Source organism: Octopus sinensis, linkage group LG5 (genome assembly GCF_006345805.1).
Source record: "Octopus sinensis linkage group LG5, ASM634580v1, whole genome shotgun sequence".
NCBI classification, from domain to species: domain Eukaryota; kingdom Metazoa; phylum Mollusca; class Cephalopoda; order Octopoda; family Octopodidae; genus Octopus; species Octopus sinensis.
The window spans coordinates 73,274,502-73,294,938 of NC_043001.1; the positions used below are offsets into that span (position 1 = coordinate 73,274,502).

The 20,437-nt window shown below is 35.5% G+C and overlaps 1 protein-coding gene across 3 annotated transcripts in view; it reads right to left on the reverse strand.

The window, feature by feature from the left end:
• Positions 1–20,437, reverse strand: part of LOC115211786 (hormone-sensitive lipase) — a 76,388-nt gene that overhangs the window by 47,412 nt on the left and 8,539 nt on the right. For all 3 annotated transcript variants that reach the window (XM_036502740.1, XM_029780470.2, XM_029780472.2), the window contains exon 2: positions 8,127–8,501. In XM_036502740.1, the coding sequence (XP_036358633.1) occupies positions 8,127–8,501 (375 nt within the window). The remainder of the gene's footprint in view (positions 1–8,126; positions 8,502–20,437) is intronic.

Sequence of the window (20,437 nt, forward strand, 5' to 3'; positions counted from 1 at the left end):
ATCTTCAAGCAGAGGCAATCATCATGTATATGAGCATATGTATTTTTGCTTATGTTTTTAATTATTTGAAATCTTCCTGTAAGGGAGAAGTTGATTTCTAACAAAGATACAAAGCTCCATCAAGGGGACGTAAATAACAAAAACAATGTCACATGGTGAATTTAAGAAAAGTCTTGCATGTTCTTTCTGTTCCACTTATAGATTGTATTTGTAATGTGCATGTTAACTAGTTGATTTCTGTTTGTGAAAATCCTAACTTTTTCAGATTACATGCATGTGTGTGTGTGTGTGTGTGTGTGTGTGTGTGTGTATAAATATATACACACACATACATTTATTACATTAACGACTCTTACAGGACTACTTCTGATTCCTTGTACATGTATATTATCAACAGCAGCAACAATTAGATACCCATGTTCCATGCTGGTATGGATTGGACCAGTGGCCAGTTATAATGTCAACAAGGAATGTAAACAACATACCACTATTTTGTTCAGATGGTGACAAGTGGACCTGCAAAATGTCATCATTTAAATATACACACAGACATCCACAAACACACCCACACACACAACCACCTACACATATACACCCCCACACACCTCCACATACATGCATATATAAACTCCGAACACATGCATACAGTCCCCACACATATACAGCCTGTACACATGACAAGCTTCTCTCAGTTTCCATTGACCAAATCCACTCACAAAGCAAAGCACTGGCCAGCTTCTTGTTCAAGATGCCCCACAGAAGGACTGAATCTGAATACCCACACACAGTGTCATGCCTACCCCTATGAAACTTATTGCAATAATTACGATCTAAATACATAAAAATGCCATGTAGATCATTGGATTTATGTGACAAATACTGGAAATCAAACTGAGAGAGAATTTTTGTCTTTTCAGTTCTTCAAAGCAATTTTTTTAATGATCTTTAACCCACCCCTCATACCCCACATTTTATTCAAATCAACATTCTGTTCCTCTCCCTTTACCTCAAACCCTTTTATTTCACAAACTGCTATTTTTTATGGAGCTCTCTTTCTTCTCTTTCCCAACTCACTTCAAAGATTTTTATGCTGCATAGCAACAAAACTAGCCACAACCACCCTCTTATTTTTTGATAGTGGAGGCAGAGAGGAGGGTGCTTTGGTTCAAGAAAATAACTAAATTAGGCCAGGACAGAACACAGCAGAATTGTTACATAAAAGGAATAGCAGTAGGAAGAGTGGGAAATAGAATTCATAATTATCTCATAAGAATAAAATAGGCAGACATGTAAAAATTTGTAGCTATATAAAGATTAACAGACATATAATGATTAACAGGCCTATAATAATTAATAACTTAGTAGCTATATAATAATTAACAAAATTATTACTAATATCATTTACATCACCATTGTTTTAATGTCCACTTTCCATATTTGCATGGATCAGATGGAATTTGTCGAAGCAGACTTTCTAGAGTCAGATGCCCTTCCTGTCACCAACCTTCACCTATTTCTGCATATGGTGCTATTTCCCCATAATTGAATATGTTTTTATCAAAGATTGGAAATGAATTTCACCACCTGTATGACAGTGACACTCATTTACATCTATCACATAATGTCAAGACAAGGAGGCACAAAAACATACACATATACATGTATGGTGGCTTCTTTCAATTTCCTTCATTCAAATCACTCACTTTGGTCTGCCCAGGGCTATAATAGAAGACACTTGCCATGGGTGTTGAAACTACATGGTTGGAAAGTAAACTGTTTAACCACATGACCATGACTGAGCCTTATTATAATTAACAAATGTAAAAAATTAACAGATGTATAAAAAATTTAACATGTGTGGTAAATATTAATTGACATCTTTAATTAACTACTGAAATACTGGTTTCAAATTTTAGCACAATGCCATCAATTTCATGGGAGGGTAAGTCGATTACATGAGCCCCAGTACTCAACTAATACTTATTTTATCGACCCTGAAAGGATGAAAGACAAAGTCAACCTCAGTAGATTTTGAACTCAGAATATGCAAACAGACGAAATACCGCTTAGCATTTCACCTGGCATACTAATGATTCTGCCAGCTCACCACCTTATCAACTTCTGAAATATAAAAGCACCTGAACAGTGAAGAAACTTCAAAACTGGAGAATTTAATTTGGGAGGAATTCAAATATTAATGAAATGAAAACTGAAGCACAATTCCCTTTGGTGGCAGGAGTTCCAGTGTTATTTCCCAAATGTATTTTTAGACAAATTGTTTAAATATTTTCATTGTAATGTCAAGAGATTTGGAGTTTAGTTACCACAAAACAATTACTCAGAATTCAAACTGGTTGTTTATAAAATGAAATGGAAAGAGAACCAAAGACTTAATAAAATATACAGATCCAAATATCTAATGTCTTTAATGTGGTTTGCTGTTCCTCTATAATTATAAAGCTGGAAGGGAACACAGCAGTATCTACTGCCTAAGTATTCTATGGTATGCAAAACAAGTTTTATTTTTTTACATGTTCTATTTTTAATTCCTGCCTTTCAAAATATTTCTTGAAATACCAGCACTAGACTGCACATTGATAGAATCATCAGCACGTTGGATAGGCACATGCATGGCTTGGGGTCAAGAAGTTTACTTCCCATCCACATAGTTCCAGGTTCAGTCCCACAATGCAGAATTTTGGGCTATGACCCTTTCTATAACTTTCATCACCTGATCCAACAATTTGATATCGCTATAGTTATTTCAGTCTAAGATGTCACCTTTGCTTTTGTAACAGTTGACTATGGTGCTGCAACACCAGTCATTGGGTATGACTCCCTTGTGTACAGCCTGATTGATTATACAAGTAATGAGACCATAACCCACACCACCAGACGGGTTTCCACACAGTTTCCATCTACTATATTTACTTCTGTAGCCTGAAACTGACCAAAGCCCTGAGTGGATTTGGTAGATAGAAACTGAAAGAACCCTGTCCAAAATAGGGGTAGCTTGTCCTGTTTAGGCTATATTATTAGCATTATCCTGCATTTGAGAATTTTAAATCACTTCTTTAACTTTCTAAGACATCTCAACACTTCTAAAGCAAACTTTGTTTATTTATGTTCATCATAATTTGAATTTAACATATATTATACATATTATATACTAGCAGAGACACCCAGCGTTGCTTGGAATTAAAATGGCATAGTTTGTATATATACACATATTACAGTTATGTTGAAACAGGCGATACGGGAAAGTGCAGCATTGACATCAAGACATTTGTGGAGTAAATTTTAAAGCTAGCACTACAATTTGGACAGAATTATAATTTTTATAAGAATAGGATGGATCATATCTGAAAGCAGCTCCAGAAGTTGTGAAGAATGAATTTGTACATAATCTGTTTCTGAGAGCTATTCTAAAGGACGTGTGGCATGTTAAATGTTGTTTTAATGATTCAGCATTAAGTGCTGCAGCATGCCTTTGCTGATGTTGGGAAACTCTCATCTCCCTTCTATCTTGAGACTATCTGACATTCTGCAGTTTGCCTTTGCTGATCATGAAACTCTCGCCTTTGGTTTTCTGCAATCCTCCTTACTTAATAGGTGTTTCTGGAGAAATTACGTCTTTTTCTTTGGTGGCATATTTTTTTTTAATATTGTAAACAAAAAATTATGAACATATAAAAAAATATACATTAATTTCTATTTTTGTAAGTAGTTGTATGTATGTAGTATGTCTGTATTTTTGCATGCCATGTAAATTAACCAAATATAAGTAAACTGTTTATACTTTGCAACCTTGCAACTGCTGCGATAATTATGAACTGGTAATTGAATGGTAAATGTGTATTTTTATATACCTTGGACCTGCCACATAATTGTCTTTTGTCAAGGGTTTCAACTGCAGCCGTTCTCGTCACATATGTATATGTATGTGTAGATGTGTGTGTGTGTGTTTAATAACATATATAACGAATGCTCAAACACCCACACACTCACAGTCACATACACATTCATATACAAAATGTGATGATACACACACATACACTCTCACATACCCACATACATATAGTAAGAGAGACACATACAGACATACATTCACACATGTCAGTCATCACATATGGATATGTAATATGTGTGTGTGTGTTAAATAATGTACTTAATATGGAAACGCATACACAGTCAGAGACATACACACTTATATACAAAATGTGACATCGTCATCGTTGTGATATAATATGTCTTTTACTATATCATACATATTGAATGCACAAATACACACACACAGACAGATACACACTCATATAAAATGTCCTGTACTATAGAAAGATTATGTCTATGAAATGTTATATTGTTTTAATGGAAATGAAAAAGAAGTTACATATTGACAGTCGTGGAGTGTAATACTATATATTAAGAGAGACACACACACACACATACATTCACACATGTCAGATGTGACATATATATGCATGTGTAGATGTGTGTGTGCATGTGTTGAATAACGTCCCTAATATGGAAACACACGCTCAGATACATACACAGTCATACACACACACACATACACTCACAGACACATAGACACTCAAAAACAAAATGTGATGTTGTCATCGAATGTGGAAACACATACACATTCATACACTCACACACATACACACTTATATGCAAAATGTGACGTTGCTGTCATCGTATAAAATGTCCTGTAGTATATTTGACTTTAGAAAGATTATCTCTATAAAATGTTATAATGTTTTAATCGAAATGAAAAAAAATTACATGTTGGTATTTGTGGGGTGTGATGCTATTACCTTGTAAAATTTGATTTGATTTGGTGGAGCTGTTTGAGAATGCACTGGGAACAGACACACGAAGAATTTTATATGATTAACCAAATAGAAGCACATGTACGAACTACTAATTTAACGGTGAATGTCACAATAATTATTATAGATAAATTTCTTAATATATATATATATATATATATAGATATATATATTAAGCACATGTATTAAATGTTAATTTAAGGGTTAATATGTAACTGTAAATACCTTGCAAACTTGCAACTTCTGTGATAATTATTCACTGATAATTGAACAGTAAATGTATATTTTTATATATCTTGAACTTAGTGTTATCACATTAGAATTAAAAGTGAAAGAATAAACATGAAACAGTATTGACTTTTGACACATAATACCAAATCTGTCTAAAAGATTGCTCCAGGCCCGCATCAGGCAAGAAGTTGAAAATTGTTTTGGTCCATGACACTCCATAGACCCTAAGTAATGCATGTGTAAAAGTTGAATGAAATCAGTTGGGTAGTTCTTGAGGTTTAGGGATTCACACATACAGGCAGACACACACACATTCTTGGTTTTATATATATAAATTTTTATTTTATATATATATATTAATGTTTGTTTGTGTGTGTGTGTGTGTGTGTGTGTGTGTGTGTGTGTGGTGTGTGTGTGTGTGTGTGTGTGTGTGCATATGTGAAAGTTTTTGTTTCCTTGTTTTGACATCACATGATAATTACAAATGTATATCACTGTCATACAAGCAATGTCCTACATTTCCAGTCTTCTGTGAAAATATGTTTGGTCATGGGGGAAGTATTATCTCGCTTGGAAATAAGTGGGTGTTCACAAGAGGAAAGACATCTGACAAGAAAATCTGCCTCAACCAATTACATCTAACTGATGCATGCATGGAAAATGGACATTAAAACAATGATGATGATTGAATGCCTTTTGATGTTTGTTCTGACTCTCTGTGCTATGAGTTGAAATCTCACGACAGTCAACTTTATCATTCATCTCTTCAGGGTCAATAAAAATGTACCAATGTGGATTGATACAATCATAAGAATATCAGACTGGATGTCTTGTATATTTATTCCAGTTCTTGGCATTCTGAGTTCATATCCCACCATGGACCTACACAGGTGGTAGGTTGAATCTATCATTCAGTGTAATACTACCACCTGGTCCTTGAATCCCTTTACAAGAGTCCTCTCTGTTGCCAATATTTGAGTCAGGTTTCCAGGAATAAAAGAATACCTTCTTCCTTCTGTCCCAACTAGTCTTAGAGACCTCCGTAAAGGGTCATAAGCACCACCTTCCTTCCTGACTAAAAATTTTATTTTTTAAATAAAACGATCCAATGTGTGGTTAAGAAGTTCATTTTGTAACCACATGGTTTGGGATTCAATTCCACTGTAGGTACTTAGGGTAAATGTTTTCTACAATATCACTGGGCTAACCAATGCCTTGTGAGTAATTATAGAAGATGGAAACTGTGTGGAAACCCGTCTGGAAGTGTGGGTTATGGTCTCATCACTTGTATAATCAATCAGGCTGTACACAAGGGAGTCATACCCAATGACTGGTGTTGCAGCACCATAGTCAACTGTTACAAAGGCAAAGGTGACATCTTAGACAGAAATAACTACAGAGATATCAAATTGTTGGATCAGGTGATGAAAGTTACAGAAAGGGTCATAGCCCAACTAATTAGGAAGAGAATTAGGCTAGATGAGATGCAGTTTGGTTTTGTGCCAGAGAGAAGCACCAATATTTCCCTATGGCCAGACATATTTTGTAAGAAAATTGGAAATGAAGGATACTGTTTGTATGACAGTAATACTCCTTTATGACAATCATGTGATGCCAAGACATAGGGGTACAAACACATACACACATTATATATATATATATGTGTGTAAACATACACACACACATAAGCTTTCATCAGTTTTTGTTTACCAAATCCCCTTACAAGGCTTTAGTTGGTGAAGGGCGATAGTGGAAGACAATGCCCAAGGTGCCATGTAGTGGGACTGAACCTGAATCCATGTGGTTGGGAGAAAACTTCTTAACTACACAGCCATGACTCTGTGTGTGTGTGTGTGTGTGTGTGTGTGTGTGTGTGTGTGTATTATGTACAAGAAGAGACACAGAGGAGAGAGAGAGTGAAAGAGAGTGAAGAAGAGGGGAGAGAGAAAGAAAGGGGGAAGGGAAGAGAGAGATGTGTTTATGTGGATATCTCTAACTCAATAATCTCCTTTGCTACTACAGCACACCAACTGTATGTAGGACCATAGTAATAATAGTAATTAACTATTACATTTACTAATTAGACTGTGTGGAGGAAAGAAGAACTTAGTTTTGTTGTACCATTCTCTCTCTTCTACAACAGACCAACTTCACATTATTAGACACTGTTATTCCATCAGAACATGAAGCAAAGCTTAGAGGTACTTGCCAAAGTGGAACCATTTCAAAGATATTTGGTTGATTATATTTAGTACAGCACTGATGATTTGAAAGTATTTTTGGCAAAGGTGAGGATGGGGTGGGGGAGATGGAAGTGGTGATAAAGCAAATGAGCAGGTGTACTACTATTTTCAGATGAATCAGATTCCAATTATGAAACTCAAGACAATTCCATATCCTTGTTAAAACAGTACTTTACCTTAAATTATTTTTACTCCATCTCTAGAATATAGAAGCTTACAAGGTAGGTGTGTATATGTGTCTGTGCATGTATGTATGAGTGTGTTTTTGCCTCCCACATTGCCAGGAAGAACCATCACCATAACAGGTTAGATGTCCAGTCAGGCATGCCAAATCATCAATGTCCAAACTGTTGCACCTAGTTGTCTCATTCTTTAGTCTGGATTGGTGCCCCAAAAGGATGGAAGACAAAGCTGACTTTAGTGTGATTTGAACTCACACTACAGGGCTTGTTTGGGGAGAGGCTATCAAAAAGAAAGTAAAAAACAGGGGAAACAAAAAACACCAAAGATAGATTTGGCCTCCAGTGGTCGGCTGCTGCTGGCATTGTTCTCTGATGTTGTTGTTTGAGATTCAGTCACATAAAGAGACACCACATTTGGTACACTTTGTACTTTACTATCTTAAAAAGGAGACACTGGATAACATGGTCCTGGGTTTGTGCACTGAAGGAAAAGATGGGATGGTCACAGCTGGAATGCCTTTGATCATACAACTATTTGACTAAAGGCATTCCAGTTGTGACCAACAGGACTAACTTAGAGTTAAGCAATAACAACAGCAACAATCAGGAATAAGGAAAGAAACAAAATCAATATTTACCTGGAATCCAAGGCAACGTCCATAAAAACAATCTTGACTAAGAGAATCAAATTCTTTCAAAAGTCTAAAGGCAACAGGGTCTTTGAGGACATCTTTATCAATGAACAAGGAATCTTTTGGACAATAATTCATTAGCTGACATGAGAAGTACAAACAGGCACGGAGCTGTCCAAGAACAGTAACGTAAGATTCTAGTTCTCTTGTATAATGGACAATACGAAAGAGAACACAGTTTCTGTTTATCATGATATATCGACTCAGCTGCAACAAGTGGAGACAACATTTCTGTATTATCATGAGTAAACTTCGGTAACCATTTGCAGGAATTTCAGGTGAGATATCATAGCTGGCCAAATGAGGTAGAAGTATACCAAGCTGCAAGTAAAATAAAATATAAACTGTTTGAATAAAATAACTTAGTAATATATGTTTTAAGAAATGTTTCCCGCATTCAGGGTTTGGCCAGTACCATGGGAAATAGAGATAAAAGGGATAATTACACTGTGTAACATGATTTTTGTCCTTCGGTAGCGACTGTTATTTCCTATTTGCTTATCCCTAGAATGTATGGAAAATGGCTAATATTTCCTTCAAACTTTGCTTTTATTACAATATTTATTCAAACTCCAAAGTATCCCTCAACAAATGGCTATGATGCCCCCTCCACCACTACTCCTGTTCATGATCAGAGATGCACATACTGTTAGCCACTGAGGGACATGCTCAAGTGGTTAAGGACAAGCAACTGACAAACAAATCTATGGTATTGAGCAGAATATTTGCTATAACAATATTTCTGCTTCAGCAATACAGTGCTGAATCTGTCTGAAACAGGGGCAGGTTGACAATGTTGGCTTGCTGTGAAGCAAAAAGAAGGGTATCTGACTGTAGAAAAATCAATCTCAACAAATTTCATCTGACTTATACAAGCATGGAACAGTGAATGTTAAAATGATGATGGCGGTAGTGATGATGATGACAATAGTGGTGGTGATGATATGCATCGACCCCAGTACTTATTATTTTAAGCTTGGTACTTATTCTATCGGTCTCCTTTGCTAAACTGCTAAGTTACAAGAATGTAAACACACCAGCACAGGTTGTCAAGTAGTGTTGAGTGACAAACACAGACACAAAGACAGACAGACAGACAGACAGACACACACACACACACACACACACACACACACACACACACACATACATACATACATATATATATATAATGATAGACTTCTTTCACTTTCTGTCTCCCAAATCCACTCACAAGACTTTGGTCAACCTAAGGCTATAGTAGAAGACAACTGCCCAAGATGCCATACAGTGAGGCTGAACCCTGAACCATGTAGTTGGAAAGCAAGCTTCTTACCACTCAGTCATGCATGCACCTATATATTTACAGTAAAAAAAAAATAAATAAACACCAAATGAGAAAAAAATAAAGCTTTCTATAACACAGAATAAATTAATAAATTCTGTAAAATAAAAATTTCTAATATAACCCCTAATCTCTGATTTGAGGATCTTGTATTAAATCAATTGACTACTTGTACAGCATTTGCAATCTTTGTTAAGAAGGATTAAAGTTAACCAGACTCTTATTTCTGTCCTCAGAAACCAGGAAGACTGTAGGAAGTTAGAAAATTATTCAGCTTATTATTATTATTCAGGTTATATGCAGGTGATAATAGCAGCGAGATTAGCTTATCTCTTTTGTACAAGCTAATCTTCTTAAAAATGTTAATATAAAGGGACAATATAGATAATATGTAACAGTATTTTACAGTGAAATTAAAGTAAAATATTTTAAGCAACAAAAAGTATAATTACAAAAATAAAGTTCACTTGTGAGCTGTGACCTTATAAAGTATTTATTTTTCAAAGGAAATACTAGCGAGTCAAATTAAAGGGCTCACTACAGCTCAGACATTTATATATATACACATAAAAGCTTAGCATTATTTGTAATTCTAAGACTGAAACTAGTAAATGAATTAGAATATAAATGTGTGAGTGTGTGTGTTTATGTATGTATATATACATGAGTGTGTGTACACGTGCATATGTATGTGTGTGTGAGTGTAGAATGTATATGTAAGAGTGTATGTGTATATATGTGTGTGTATATGTGAATGTGTGTCTATGTATGTATGTGTGTGTATATATATATATATATATATATATATATATATAAATACATGTGTGTGTGTCTGTATATATATAAATGGGTGTATGTGTCTGTCTGTCTGTATGTATGTATATATATGAATATATGTACATGCCGCCATTGCCACCACCACCACCACCTCTTCAATTGTGTATAGCTACTTAAATGTTGGATAAAAATGACAACTTCCTTACCAGAAGTCAACGAGACAACAGCCATAATGACAAGTACCACTAAGCCAATTATATTTCAAAACCAAAACATTAATAACTATACGTTTCTAGTTCTTCTTGTTGTTGCTGCTGTAATTGTTGTTATTTTAAAGTAAAAAAATAGCGGAAGTAAATGATAACATTCATTAGGAGCTCAACTGAATTCCGCAACAAAAGCAGATTATTATTTTTAATGCGTTTGACTTGAAAGTAATCTACTTAGTGGTGACACCTAACTCACTCTCATCTCACTTATATCAATAAGTGATTTAGTGTTAACATATTCAACATAGGGAGGAGTGAAAAATGAGATACAGATAAACAAATATGTTGCAAGATAGTTAAACAGACTGTTCTGTTAAAAAAAAAGAAAAAAGAAAGGTGCAGGAGTGGCTGTGTGGTAAGTAGCTTGCTTAACAACCGCATGGTTCAGGGTTCAGTCCCACTGCATGGCACCTTGGGCAAGTGTCTTCTACTATAGTTTCAGGCCGACCAGAGCCTTATGAGTGGATTTGGTAGACGGAAACTGAAAGAAGCCCGTCATATATATGTATATGTATATATATATGTGTGTGTGTTTTGTTTGTGTGCCTGTGTTTGTCCCCCACCCCACCCCAACATTGCTTGACAACCGATGCTGGTGTAACTTAGCAATTCGGCAAAAGAGACCGATAGAATAAGTACTAGGCTTACAAAGAATAAATCCTGGGGTCGATTTCCTTGACTAAAGGCGGTGCTCCAGCATGGCCGCAGTCAAATGACTGAAACAAGTAAAAGAGTAAGACAGATAGATAGTCAAATAGATTAGTTAGCAACAGCTGCATAGTTTTATGTTAGCTTTTTTCCAAGCTGGCATGGGTTAGATGTGACTTTGTAAAGAAGTGTTCTACAGTTGGATGCTCTTCATGATGTTAGTCTTTACTTGTTCACGTGTAGGGTACAATATTCCTACCAAGCTGCCAGATATAAACAAACATTATTACTGCCTAAATAGGGTCAATTGCAAAAGCATGCAGACAAACAAATACACTCAGTAACAACACAAAGTGGTCAACTGGTAGAGTCATTAGAATATTAGATACAATGCCTTGTGGTATTTGTCTGACACTCAGCACTCCAGATTCAAATTCCATTGACGTCACTTTCGTCATTCATTTTTGTGTGGCTGATAAAAAAAAAGTGCCAATCGAAGATGGTGAAGTGCTGGAATCATTTAGAACAGGGGTTGGCATACTTATTATATTACTGGCCTTTTCATAGCATCATTGAAAACTTATTGATACCTCTACCACCATTATGCAAGTTTCTAAAATAAAATTAAAAAGTACAATTGATTGGCACAGGTGTGGTTGTGTGGTAAGAAGCTTGCTTCCCAACCACATAGTTCTGGGTTCAACACCACTGCATGGCACCTTGGGCAAGTGTCTTCTGCTATAGTCTTGGGCTGACCAAAGCCTTGTGAGTGGATTTGGTAAACGGAAACTGAAAGAAGCCCATCATATATATATATGTGTGTGTGTGTATAAATATATGTTTGTGTAACTGTGTTTGTCGCCCCACCATTGCTTGACAACCAATGTTGGTGCGTTTACATCCCCATAGCTTAACGGTTCGGCAAAAGAGATCAATAGAATAAGTACTAGACTAACAAAGAATAAGCCCTGGGGTCAATTTGTTCAACTAAAGGCAGTGATCCAGCATGGCCACAGCAAATGACTGAAACAAGTAAAAGAATTAAAGATTTTTAAAATTCCAAATTTTGGCACAAGGCCAGCAAGCATGGGGGAGGGAGTTAAGCCAATTATATCAATCCCAATACTCAACTGGCACTTATTTCATCAACCTCAAAAGGATGAAACTCAAAGTCGACCTCAGCAGAATTTGAACTCAGAATGTAAAGACAAACAAAATGCTACTAAGCATTTTGCCCAGCACAGTAATGATTCTGCCAGCTTGCCACCTTCATTAAAAAGTATAAATAAGAAAAAAATTTCTAGATGTAAAACAATAATTCCTTCCCTTTTGCGCCATAACTGCTTTTTAAGGAAGACTCGCATGTATGGGTCTTCATCAAAGAAAATCTTACACATACATGTGTAGATGCATGGTCAACACTGACTAACAGAGAACTCCAACACAAAAAAAAACAAAAAAATATATATAGGACAAACCTCTGAATAGTTTTCAGCTATCAAACTTCATTCATAAGGCATTAGTCAACGCAAAGCCATAACAGAAGATAACCCAAGATATCATACAGTGGGATGGAACTTGAAATCATGTGGCAGTAAAAGCCAATTCTAAACCACACAACAATGCCTGTACCTGTAAGCCATACATACATCTATAGCTATGTCTGTGCCTTGTGTTGGTGTACACATATTTAATGCAAAGAGCATTAAAATGCTGCCCAGAAATAAGCATGTGGTGTAGGTGGAAGCATGGCTGTGTGGTTAAGAAGTTTACATTCTAACCATATGGTCCCAGGTTCAATCCCACTGTGCAGCATCATGGACAAGAGTCTTCTATAGAGTCAGGCTGACCAGAGCCTTGAGAGTGGATTTAATAGACTGAGACTGAAAAGAAGCCTATTGTGTGTGAGCGGGGGGTATATACATACATATATATATATATATGAGTGTGTGTGCATATATACACATACACACCTGCATGTGAGTGTGTATGTATGTATGAGTTTCTGAGTACCCTTATCTTAACATCATGTGATGATTGTAAATAAGCATCACTGTCATACAAGCGAGGTTGTTTGTTTCCAGTCTTCTGTGAAAACCATGTCTAGCCATGGAGGGCATATTAGCTTGCTTAGGAATGGGTGAGTGTTGATGACAGGAAGAGCATTTGGGTGTAGAAAATTTGACTAATAAATGTGTCTGACCCATGCAAATATGGGAAGATAGACGTTGAATGAGGAAGGATGGTGATAAGTAAACAGTAAAGTTAGCATCAACATATTTAATACATAGAACATTAAAAATATATAACTAGGAATGTGGTGAGAAAAAAATTATATTAGTCAGTTTTCATCTGTCTGACAAAAAGGGAAGACAACTTCAGACATGTTTCAGTATTACTATAACCTCATAAGCTAAGTATATCCTTTACTGTACTAGTCAAAATAATAACAAAAGAACCATTATATACAAGATTATACATTGGCTGATGTAGGAAAATAAAATTATTTATGGAATGATTAAATCCAAAATAGACATAACTCAATTTTACTTGCCATTACAACATCAAAAGGAGATAGTAAATAACATGTACTGATTATTCAATATATAATGAGATAATAACTTTGCTGAGTACAGTAAAAAGGTTAAATTACATTTAATTAGTCAATGTTCTTCCATGCTATATAATTCTGTGTTGGGACCCAACAGTAACTGAAGATGTTTTCTATATGATGGCAAGAGTTGGTTTTAATTTTTAGCAAAAAGTAAAACATCACAGAAATAAAGTGAAGAATTGTATGAACCAAGGCTTCTTATGGCGAGATCTAACATACAGTGTGAAATAACTGGCTATCATTAAAAGAGAAGAAACAATGCAAGGGCTGTACCTAAAGCCCTTCTTTAAGTATGGTCATGTGACCTGGAACATCTACAGACAAGTATGAAAATTTATCAATGCTGCAGAGATGTGGTTCCTTAGGCAAATGCTGAAGGTGTCCTACCAGGATAGAGCAACAAATATTGAAGGTCTCAGATGATCATAAACTCCCAGAAAACTCCTTAACATAAGGGGCAACAGGTTAAGTTCAGCTAACACCATATGAGAAGACAAACTTAAGTGACAAGTGGAAAACTAAAAAGAAGCCAGGAAGGATAAATAAAGAAGATATGTGATGGCCTTACCATCTACCAAATTTCACTTACAAGGGATAGTAGAAGCTTCCCATATTACGGAATGTCCTCTGAACAGGCCCCAAACATTTCTAGAACAATAATCATTTTATAGAATGTTCAAAAAAGTTCATGCAGTTTGTGTAGTTCACCATATAGGTTACCTTATTGCTACTGACATTGATCAGTAGGTTTTATTAAATACCTACTTTAAGGTTCACAAATGACAAACAAGCATCATCATCATTGTTTTAATGTCTACTTTTCTATGCTAGCATGCATACATCAAATGAGACTACAGTTGGGAAGAATTTTCTGAAGATAGAGGCCCTTCCTGTTGCCAGCGTTCAGATGTTCCAGAGCAAGGCAATAATTATCCCAGTCTATCAAACAATGAACAGCCCACACATGCTTTCACAGAGGACTGCAAAAAAATAACACAGTTTTGTGTGAATGGAGATCTTTTATTTACAATCAGTGTACAGCAAATACTGAGACAAAAAGAATATGCACATAGTCTACACTTCCCCCACACACACATACATACAAGCTTCTTCCAGTTTCCATCTAGCAAATTTCCTTCATAAGGTATCATTCAACCAGTGACTATAATAGAAGACACCAGCCACTGGTGTCCACAAAGTGGGAGTGAACCACAAACCACATTGTTCCAAAACAAAGCTCTTAACCACACAGCCAACTCTAGAGAAGATACTCATTCACAATGGTTATTAGAAAATGAGCTGTGCTATTAGAAAACAATGTTTCCAAATCAGTGAGTACAATTAAACAGGTAATAAGTTAATTAACTAACAGGGTAACCAATTATATAATACAATGATTAATTATTGAATAAATTGATTATCTACTTATATAACTGAATATGTAATAAAAGTACAGATAAATTGACAATGACCTTGCATAGAAGAGAACATCAGCTGATAAAAGACATAAGATATATGTAATGGTGATGACAGTGGTGAGACATTGACATTATCAGTGAGTGCAAGAAAGGGGTTATAATGAACTAGGCTAGATATACATAAAGGGTTCACAGAACTAGGTTAGAGATATCAAACACAGACAGAAAAATATTTGTCAAATTAATATCAGGACACATGAGCTCTATTTAATGGACTTTTACTTCAGAAGATCAAGAAGTAGGTAAGAAGATCACAGGTTGGAGTGTCTGTATTATAATTATATATTTTATATCAGGATCAGTAAACAATAGTGCCACTGGTTTGTGGTTCATTACATTTATGATAAGGAAAATGAGGGTGTTTTTAATTTGGTGCAGAACTGACACCGTAAAGGAATTTATTAGAAAATCAATGATTTTTTTTTTAGTTTTTCACATACTTCACTTATATACATAATATCAACATCCTCCCTATCATCATTTGTCCACTTTCCCCTGCTTGCATTGATCAAATGGAGTTTATTGAAGTAGATTTTCAAACGCCCTTCTGGTTGCCAACCTGTGCCTCTTTCCAAGAAAGGTAATATTTCCTCATTGAAAAACATGCTTTTGCACAATATTCAAAATGAATGACACTGTTTGTAGGACACTAATACTCATTTACAACTATTATGTGATGCCAAGACAAGGAGGCACAACTACACACGTGCACACACACACACACAGCAGGCTTCTTACTGTTTTCCTCATAAGGCTTTGGTCAGCATGGAGTTATTGTAGAAGACACTTGTTCAAAGGGCCATGCGGTGAGACCGTACCTGAAACCACATGGTTGGGAAGCAAACTTCTTAACCACTAAGTCATGCTTGTGAAAGGTATTCACATACTAAAGAGAGTAAACTGACAGAATCATTACAGTTGCAAATAAAACACTTTGTGGTATTTATACCAGTCTTCTACAATCTGAGTTCAAATCCTACCAAGGTAAACATTGCTTTTCAACTGTCCAGAATTGATAAAATTGTACTAGCCAGATTCTAAGGGTTGATGTAATCAACCAGCCTCCATACATCAAAATTGCTGGTCTAACATCTTATTTAGAAACAATTAAACTGATTAGTAGGATCATTAGAACATGAGAAAATATAACTTGCAGTATTTGTTCCAGCTCTTTAAATTCTGAGTTCAAATCCTGTGATGATCAACTTTGCCTTTCATTCCTCTGGGGTTGATAAAATACCAGTCAATTTAATCAACTAACCTCCCTCTCTCTTCAAAATTTTAGGCCATGTACCTATGTTAAAAATAATTTTTATCAGCCAACTAATCAACCAATTAATTAATGAATTACTTGGTTCATTAGAGTCCTTTTTTTCACCATCTACAATCCTATCAATGATGTGCCTTTATCTGCTTCACTTGTACCACAATCTAAATTCTCTGTGGTCTTCCTTCAGTATTTATAGCCTTTGGAGTTTGTGTGTGTGTGTGTGTGTGTGTGTGTGTGTGTGTGTGTGTGTTGTGTGTGTGTGTGTGTGTGTGTGTGTGTGTGTATGTGTGTGTGTTGCTTCAATTGGAAGGGAGGTGGTCAAGGTCAGTTAGTCTCCCTCTCCCCATATACATACAAAGCCCTACATAGCACCAACATACATACACACATGCAGATTAATGTCAGTGGCAAAAATTCAACACAAAATGGAAAACACTCAGAAGGGCCAAATCGTACAAAAACGGGATTATACAATGTGACATCAACATAGCAGTGAAGAGCCCCATACTCTAAAATATACAAACTTCTCATATGTACTTAAACATAAGATCAGAAATTTTTTGCAAATGCAAACATATCAGAAAACACTGGCTACAATACTGAAACACCACCACCTCCACATCTACCACAGACTACAAAACCTACCACCACCTCCACAACTTCCAACAGACCAGACACAACAATATACAGTGTGTGTGTGTGTGTGTGTGTGTGTGTATGTATTTGTGAGTGAGTGATAGAGAGACCTTGTGTGTTGCTTATTTCTCTGTGCCTGGTTCCACAGTCCTGAAGTTCTAACGTTTTTTTAAGGGATATTTAATTTACATATATATGTATATACACTCGAACATGACATACATGTATCTATCTATCTATCTATCTATATATATATATATATATATATATGTGTGTGTGTGTGTGTGTGTGTGTACCAATACACATGCACCCACAATGTATGTGCTCTTCAAACTGCCACAAAGTGGGTTTTCTGTATGCATGGGACTCAAACCCACACCTCTATATATTTATGATGTGTGCTACCATTACACCAACATACCCACTCGCTTCTTCCTGTTAGATTTAAAAACTATAATTTCATAGTGTTGTTTTTGTAAACAAACACAAGCATGTGCATTTTCTACAATGATTTGAGAAGCAATGCTTCTCAAATCATTGTATGCTGGGTTTCAACAGTTTCTGTCAATAGAATTAACTCATTTTTAGGATTAGAGTTATAGAGGAAGACGCTAGCCCCAGAAAACTTGCCATGAAACAGAGCCCATAATCACATGGTTCTAAAGTGGTTATCTTATCCATATATCCAAACCTCTCCCTATGAAATAATTTAGTAAACATTTTGATAGAAATTACACAAAACATATTAAATACTTTGAGAGACCAAAATCAAGTTCCTAGCTATTACTTATAATTCTGCTTAGCTTTACAATTTCATAACTTCATCTTTCATCCCTTGTAAATATGTACATATACATACATATACACTACTCACACATATGCATAATCCCCTTTGAAAAATAAATGAAAATAGGCTTCCTGAATGATAATCCTCTTTGTAAATGCTTACTAATAAGTAGTAATTCTAGTTTTCAAAAAAAAAGCTTCCTTCATTATCAGGTTCAGTGAACTTAATAAAACAACTGCAGAGGTCTTTAAACAGCTGCATATTCATAGATATCTAGAGAGTATACTTAAAACCCCCTGGAGGCAGGAATACAAATATTGCTCTGCTTAAAGAGTATGAAACAAAAATCCAAAGGTATTTTTATCCTTAATTAAATGTTAATTACAATACAAAATCCATCAATATTTGATGGATTAACATTTTTCGTTATGAATTTCATTTAAATTTTACTTAATCCTTTTGGAATGAGGTCACACACATACTTTTGCTCAAACATTGGATAGAAAGGGAAGATGGTTTAACATTTTAAATATAATTTAAATCATATGGAATTAATCCTAACATATAACTTTGCTAAAATATATTGATCGGCATAAGTATAGCTGTGTGCTAAGAAGTTTGCTTCTCAGCCACATGGTCCCAGATTCAAATCCCCCTCCCCACCATGTGGTACTTTGGGCTCACCAAAGCCTTGCAAGTGGATTTGATAGACAGAAACCAAAAGAAGCCCGTCACTTGTGTGTGTGTGTGTGTGTGTGTCTTTGTTTCTGCTTGCCTCCCACCACTGCTTGACAACCAGCAGTTTGGCAAAACAGACTGAGAGAAATAAGTACCAGGCTTAAAAAGAAAATAAGTACTGAGGTCAATTAGTTTGACAAAAAATTCTTCAAGGCATTGCCTAATAACTGAAACATGATAAAAGATAGGAAAAACAATGAATATTATTTAAATTTAATCAGTGTTAGTAAAAGTGAGGCAAAAGCACCAACCCACCAGTGAGTGGGTAATAATATTTTGGTGCAATGAGGGTCATTTCAAGATAAGACATAAGCTACAAGTGGATAAAACTTGCAATAAAATCTTAAGACTTCTACCCAGCCAAAATCCCTGTTCTTCTGTCCCTACTCAATTCTACTCACTCCATACCTTAAGGAACCATCCTGGCATCTCATTCCCACTAAATTTATCTCTTTCCAGCTCTACTCTGCTTACTACCATCTTTATGGCAAGAAATCTGTTCTGTTCTGGCCGCTCTTCTGATACTTTAACCCCTTATATATTTACAGGACCATCTCCCTCACTACTATAGTCCCACACAGTTGAAGTGAATCTTAGTCTTGCAAAGTTTGTGGTGACCTCATTCATGCTGTTGCTTAGAAAGATGCACTCAGTACATCTTATAAAGTGATCAGTATTAAGAAGGGCAATCAGCTGTAGCAAAAGCAGACACTGGAGCATGATGTAGTTTTTGGACCCGTCGGATTTTGTGAAGCTGCTTAACCCATGCAAGCATGGAACATGGACATTAAATGAGGGAATTGATAACTTCTTTTGAATATAGACATGCTGTATACTAACTTTGTCTTTTCATGGTGAGACATGTTTTTTTTTTTTTTAATTAAAGTGAAGTATGGGGCCAAAAAGATTGACAAGCACTGATCTTAACCCTTTAACATTCAAGGTTCTTTGTCAAATGTAATACTTATTTATTCACATCATTTTTGATTAATCATGCATTATCATGTAGCTTCAAGATTTTGATGGTGTATTTATATGTTTTTCGAATGACATTGTAGGATTGGTATGAGAAGTTAGATCTGGTCAGTTTTAATATAAAACAGGTAGAATATTTGGGCAGCATATGGCCAAATTAAATGCTAAAGGGTTAATCTTTACGGAATTAGATCTCATATATAGTCTTGCTAAAACATTGGATATGAAACCATAACAACAACAAAGAAAAGAGAGTAATAAGTATTTCATGAAATCCATTTATAAAACCAATCAATATATCTTAAGAATTACTTCAGATTCAACAGAAATGGTATCAGAACCATTGACATTTTCAAGCCATTCTCAATACTAGCCATATCATCAGACAAATAAAAATATTTCACTTCTATTCATATACAATCTACTTCCTCTAGTCTAGAATTTAATTTCAATTACTGACAAATGACATAAAATCTCAGATGTATGAAGAAACAAGAATGAGATTAGATGATATCTAAGCTTTTCCCAGAGATAAAAATTTGTTTAATGATCACCCACAAGCAAATATGGCTTGGTAGCTTGTGCCATGCTTTCATTATTTGTTTGCAGTTTTAGGTACAAATATAGTCACAAGCAGGCATAAACCCTCTCTCAGCCCTCTCAAGCTTGACCTAGCAGAATGTCAAAGGTTTCATAACTTAAGAGAGTGAGAAAAGGCTGCACCAGCACAAGGTTAGTAAT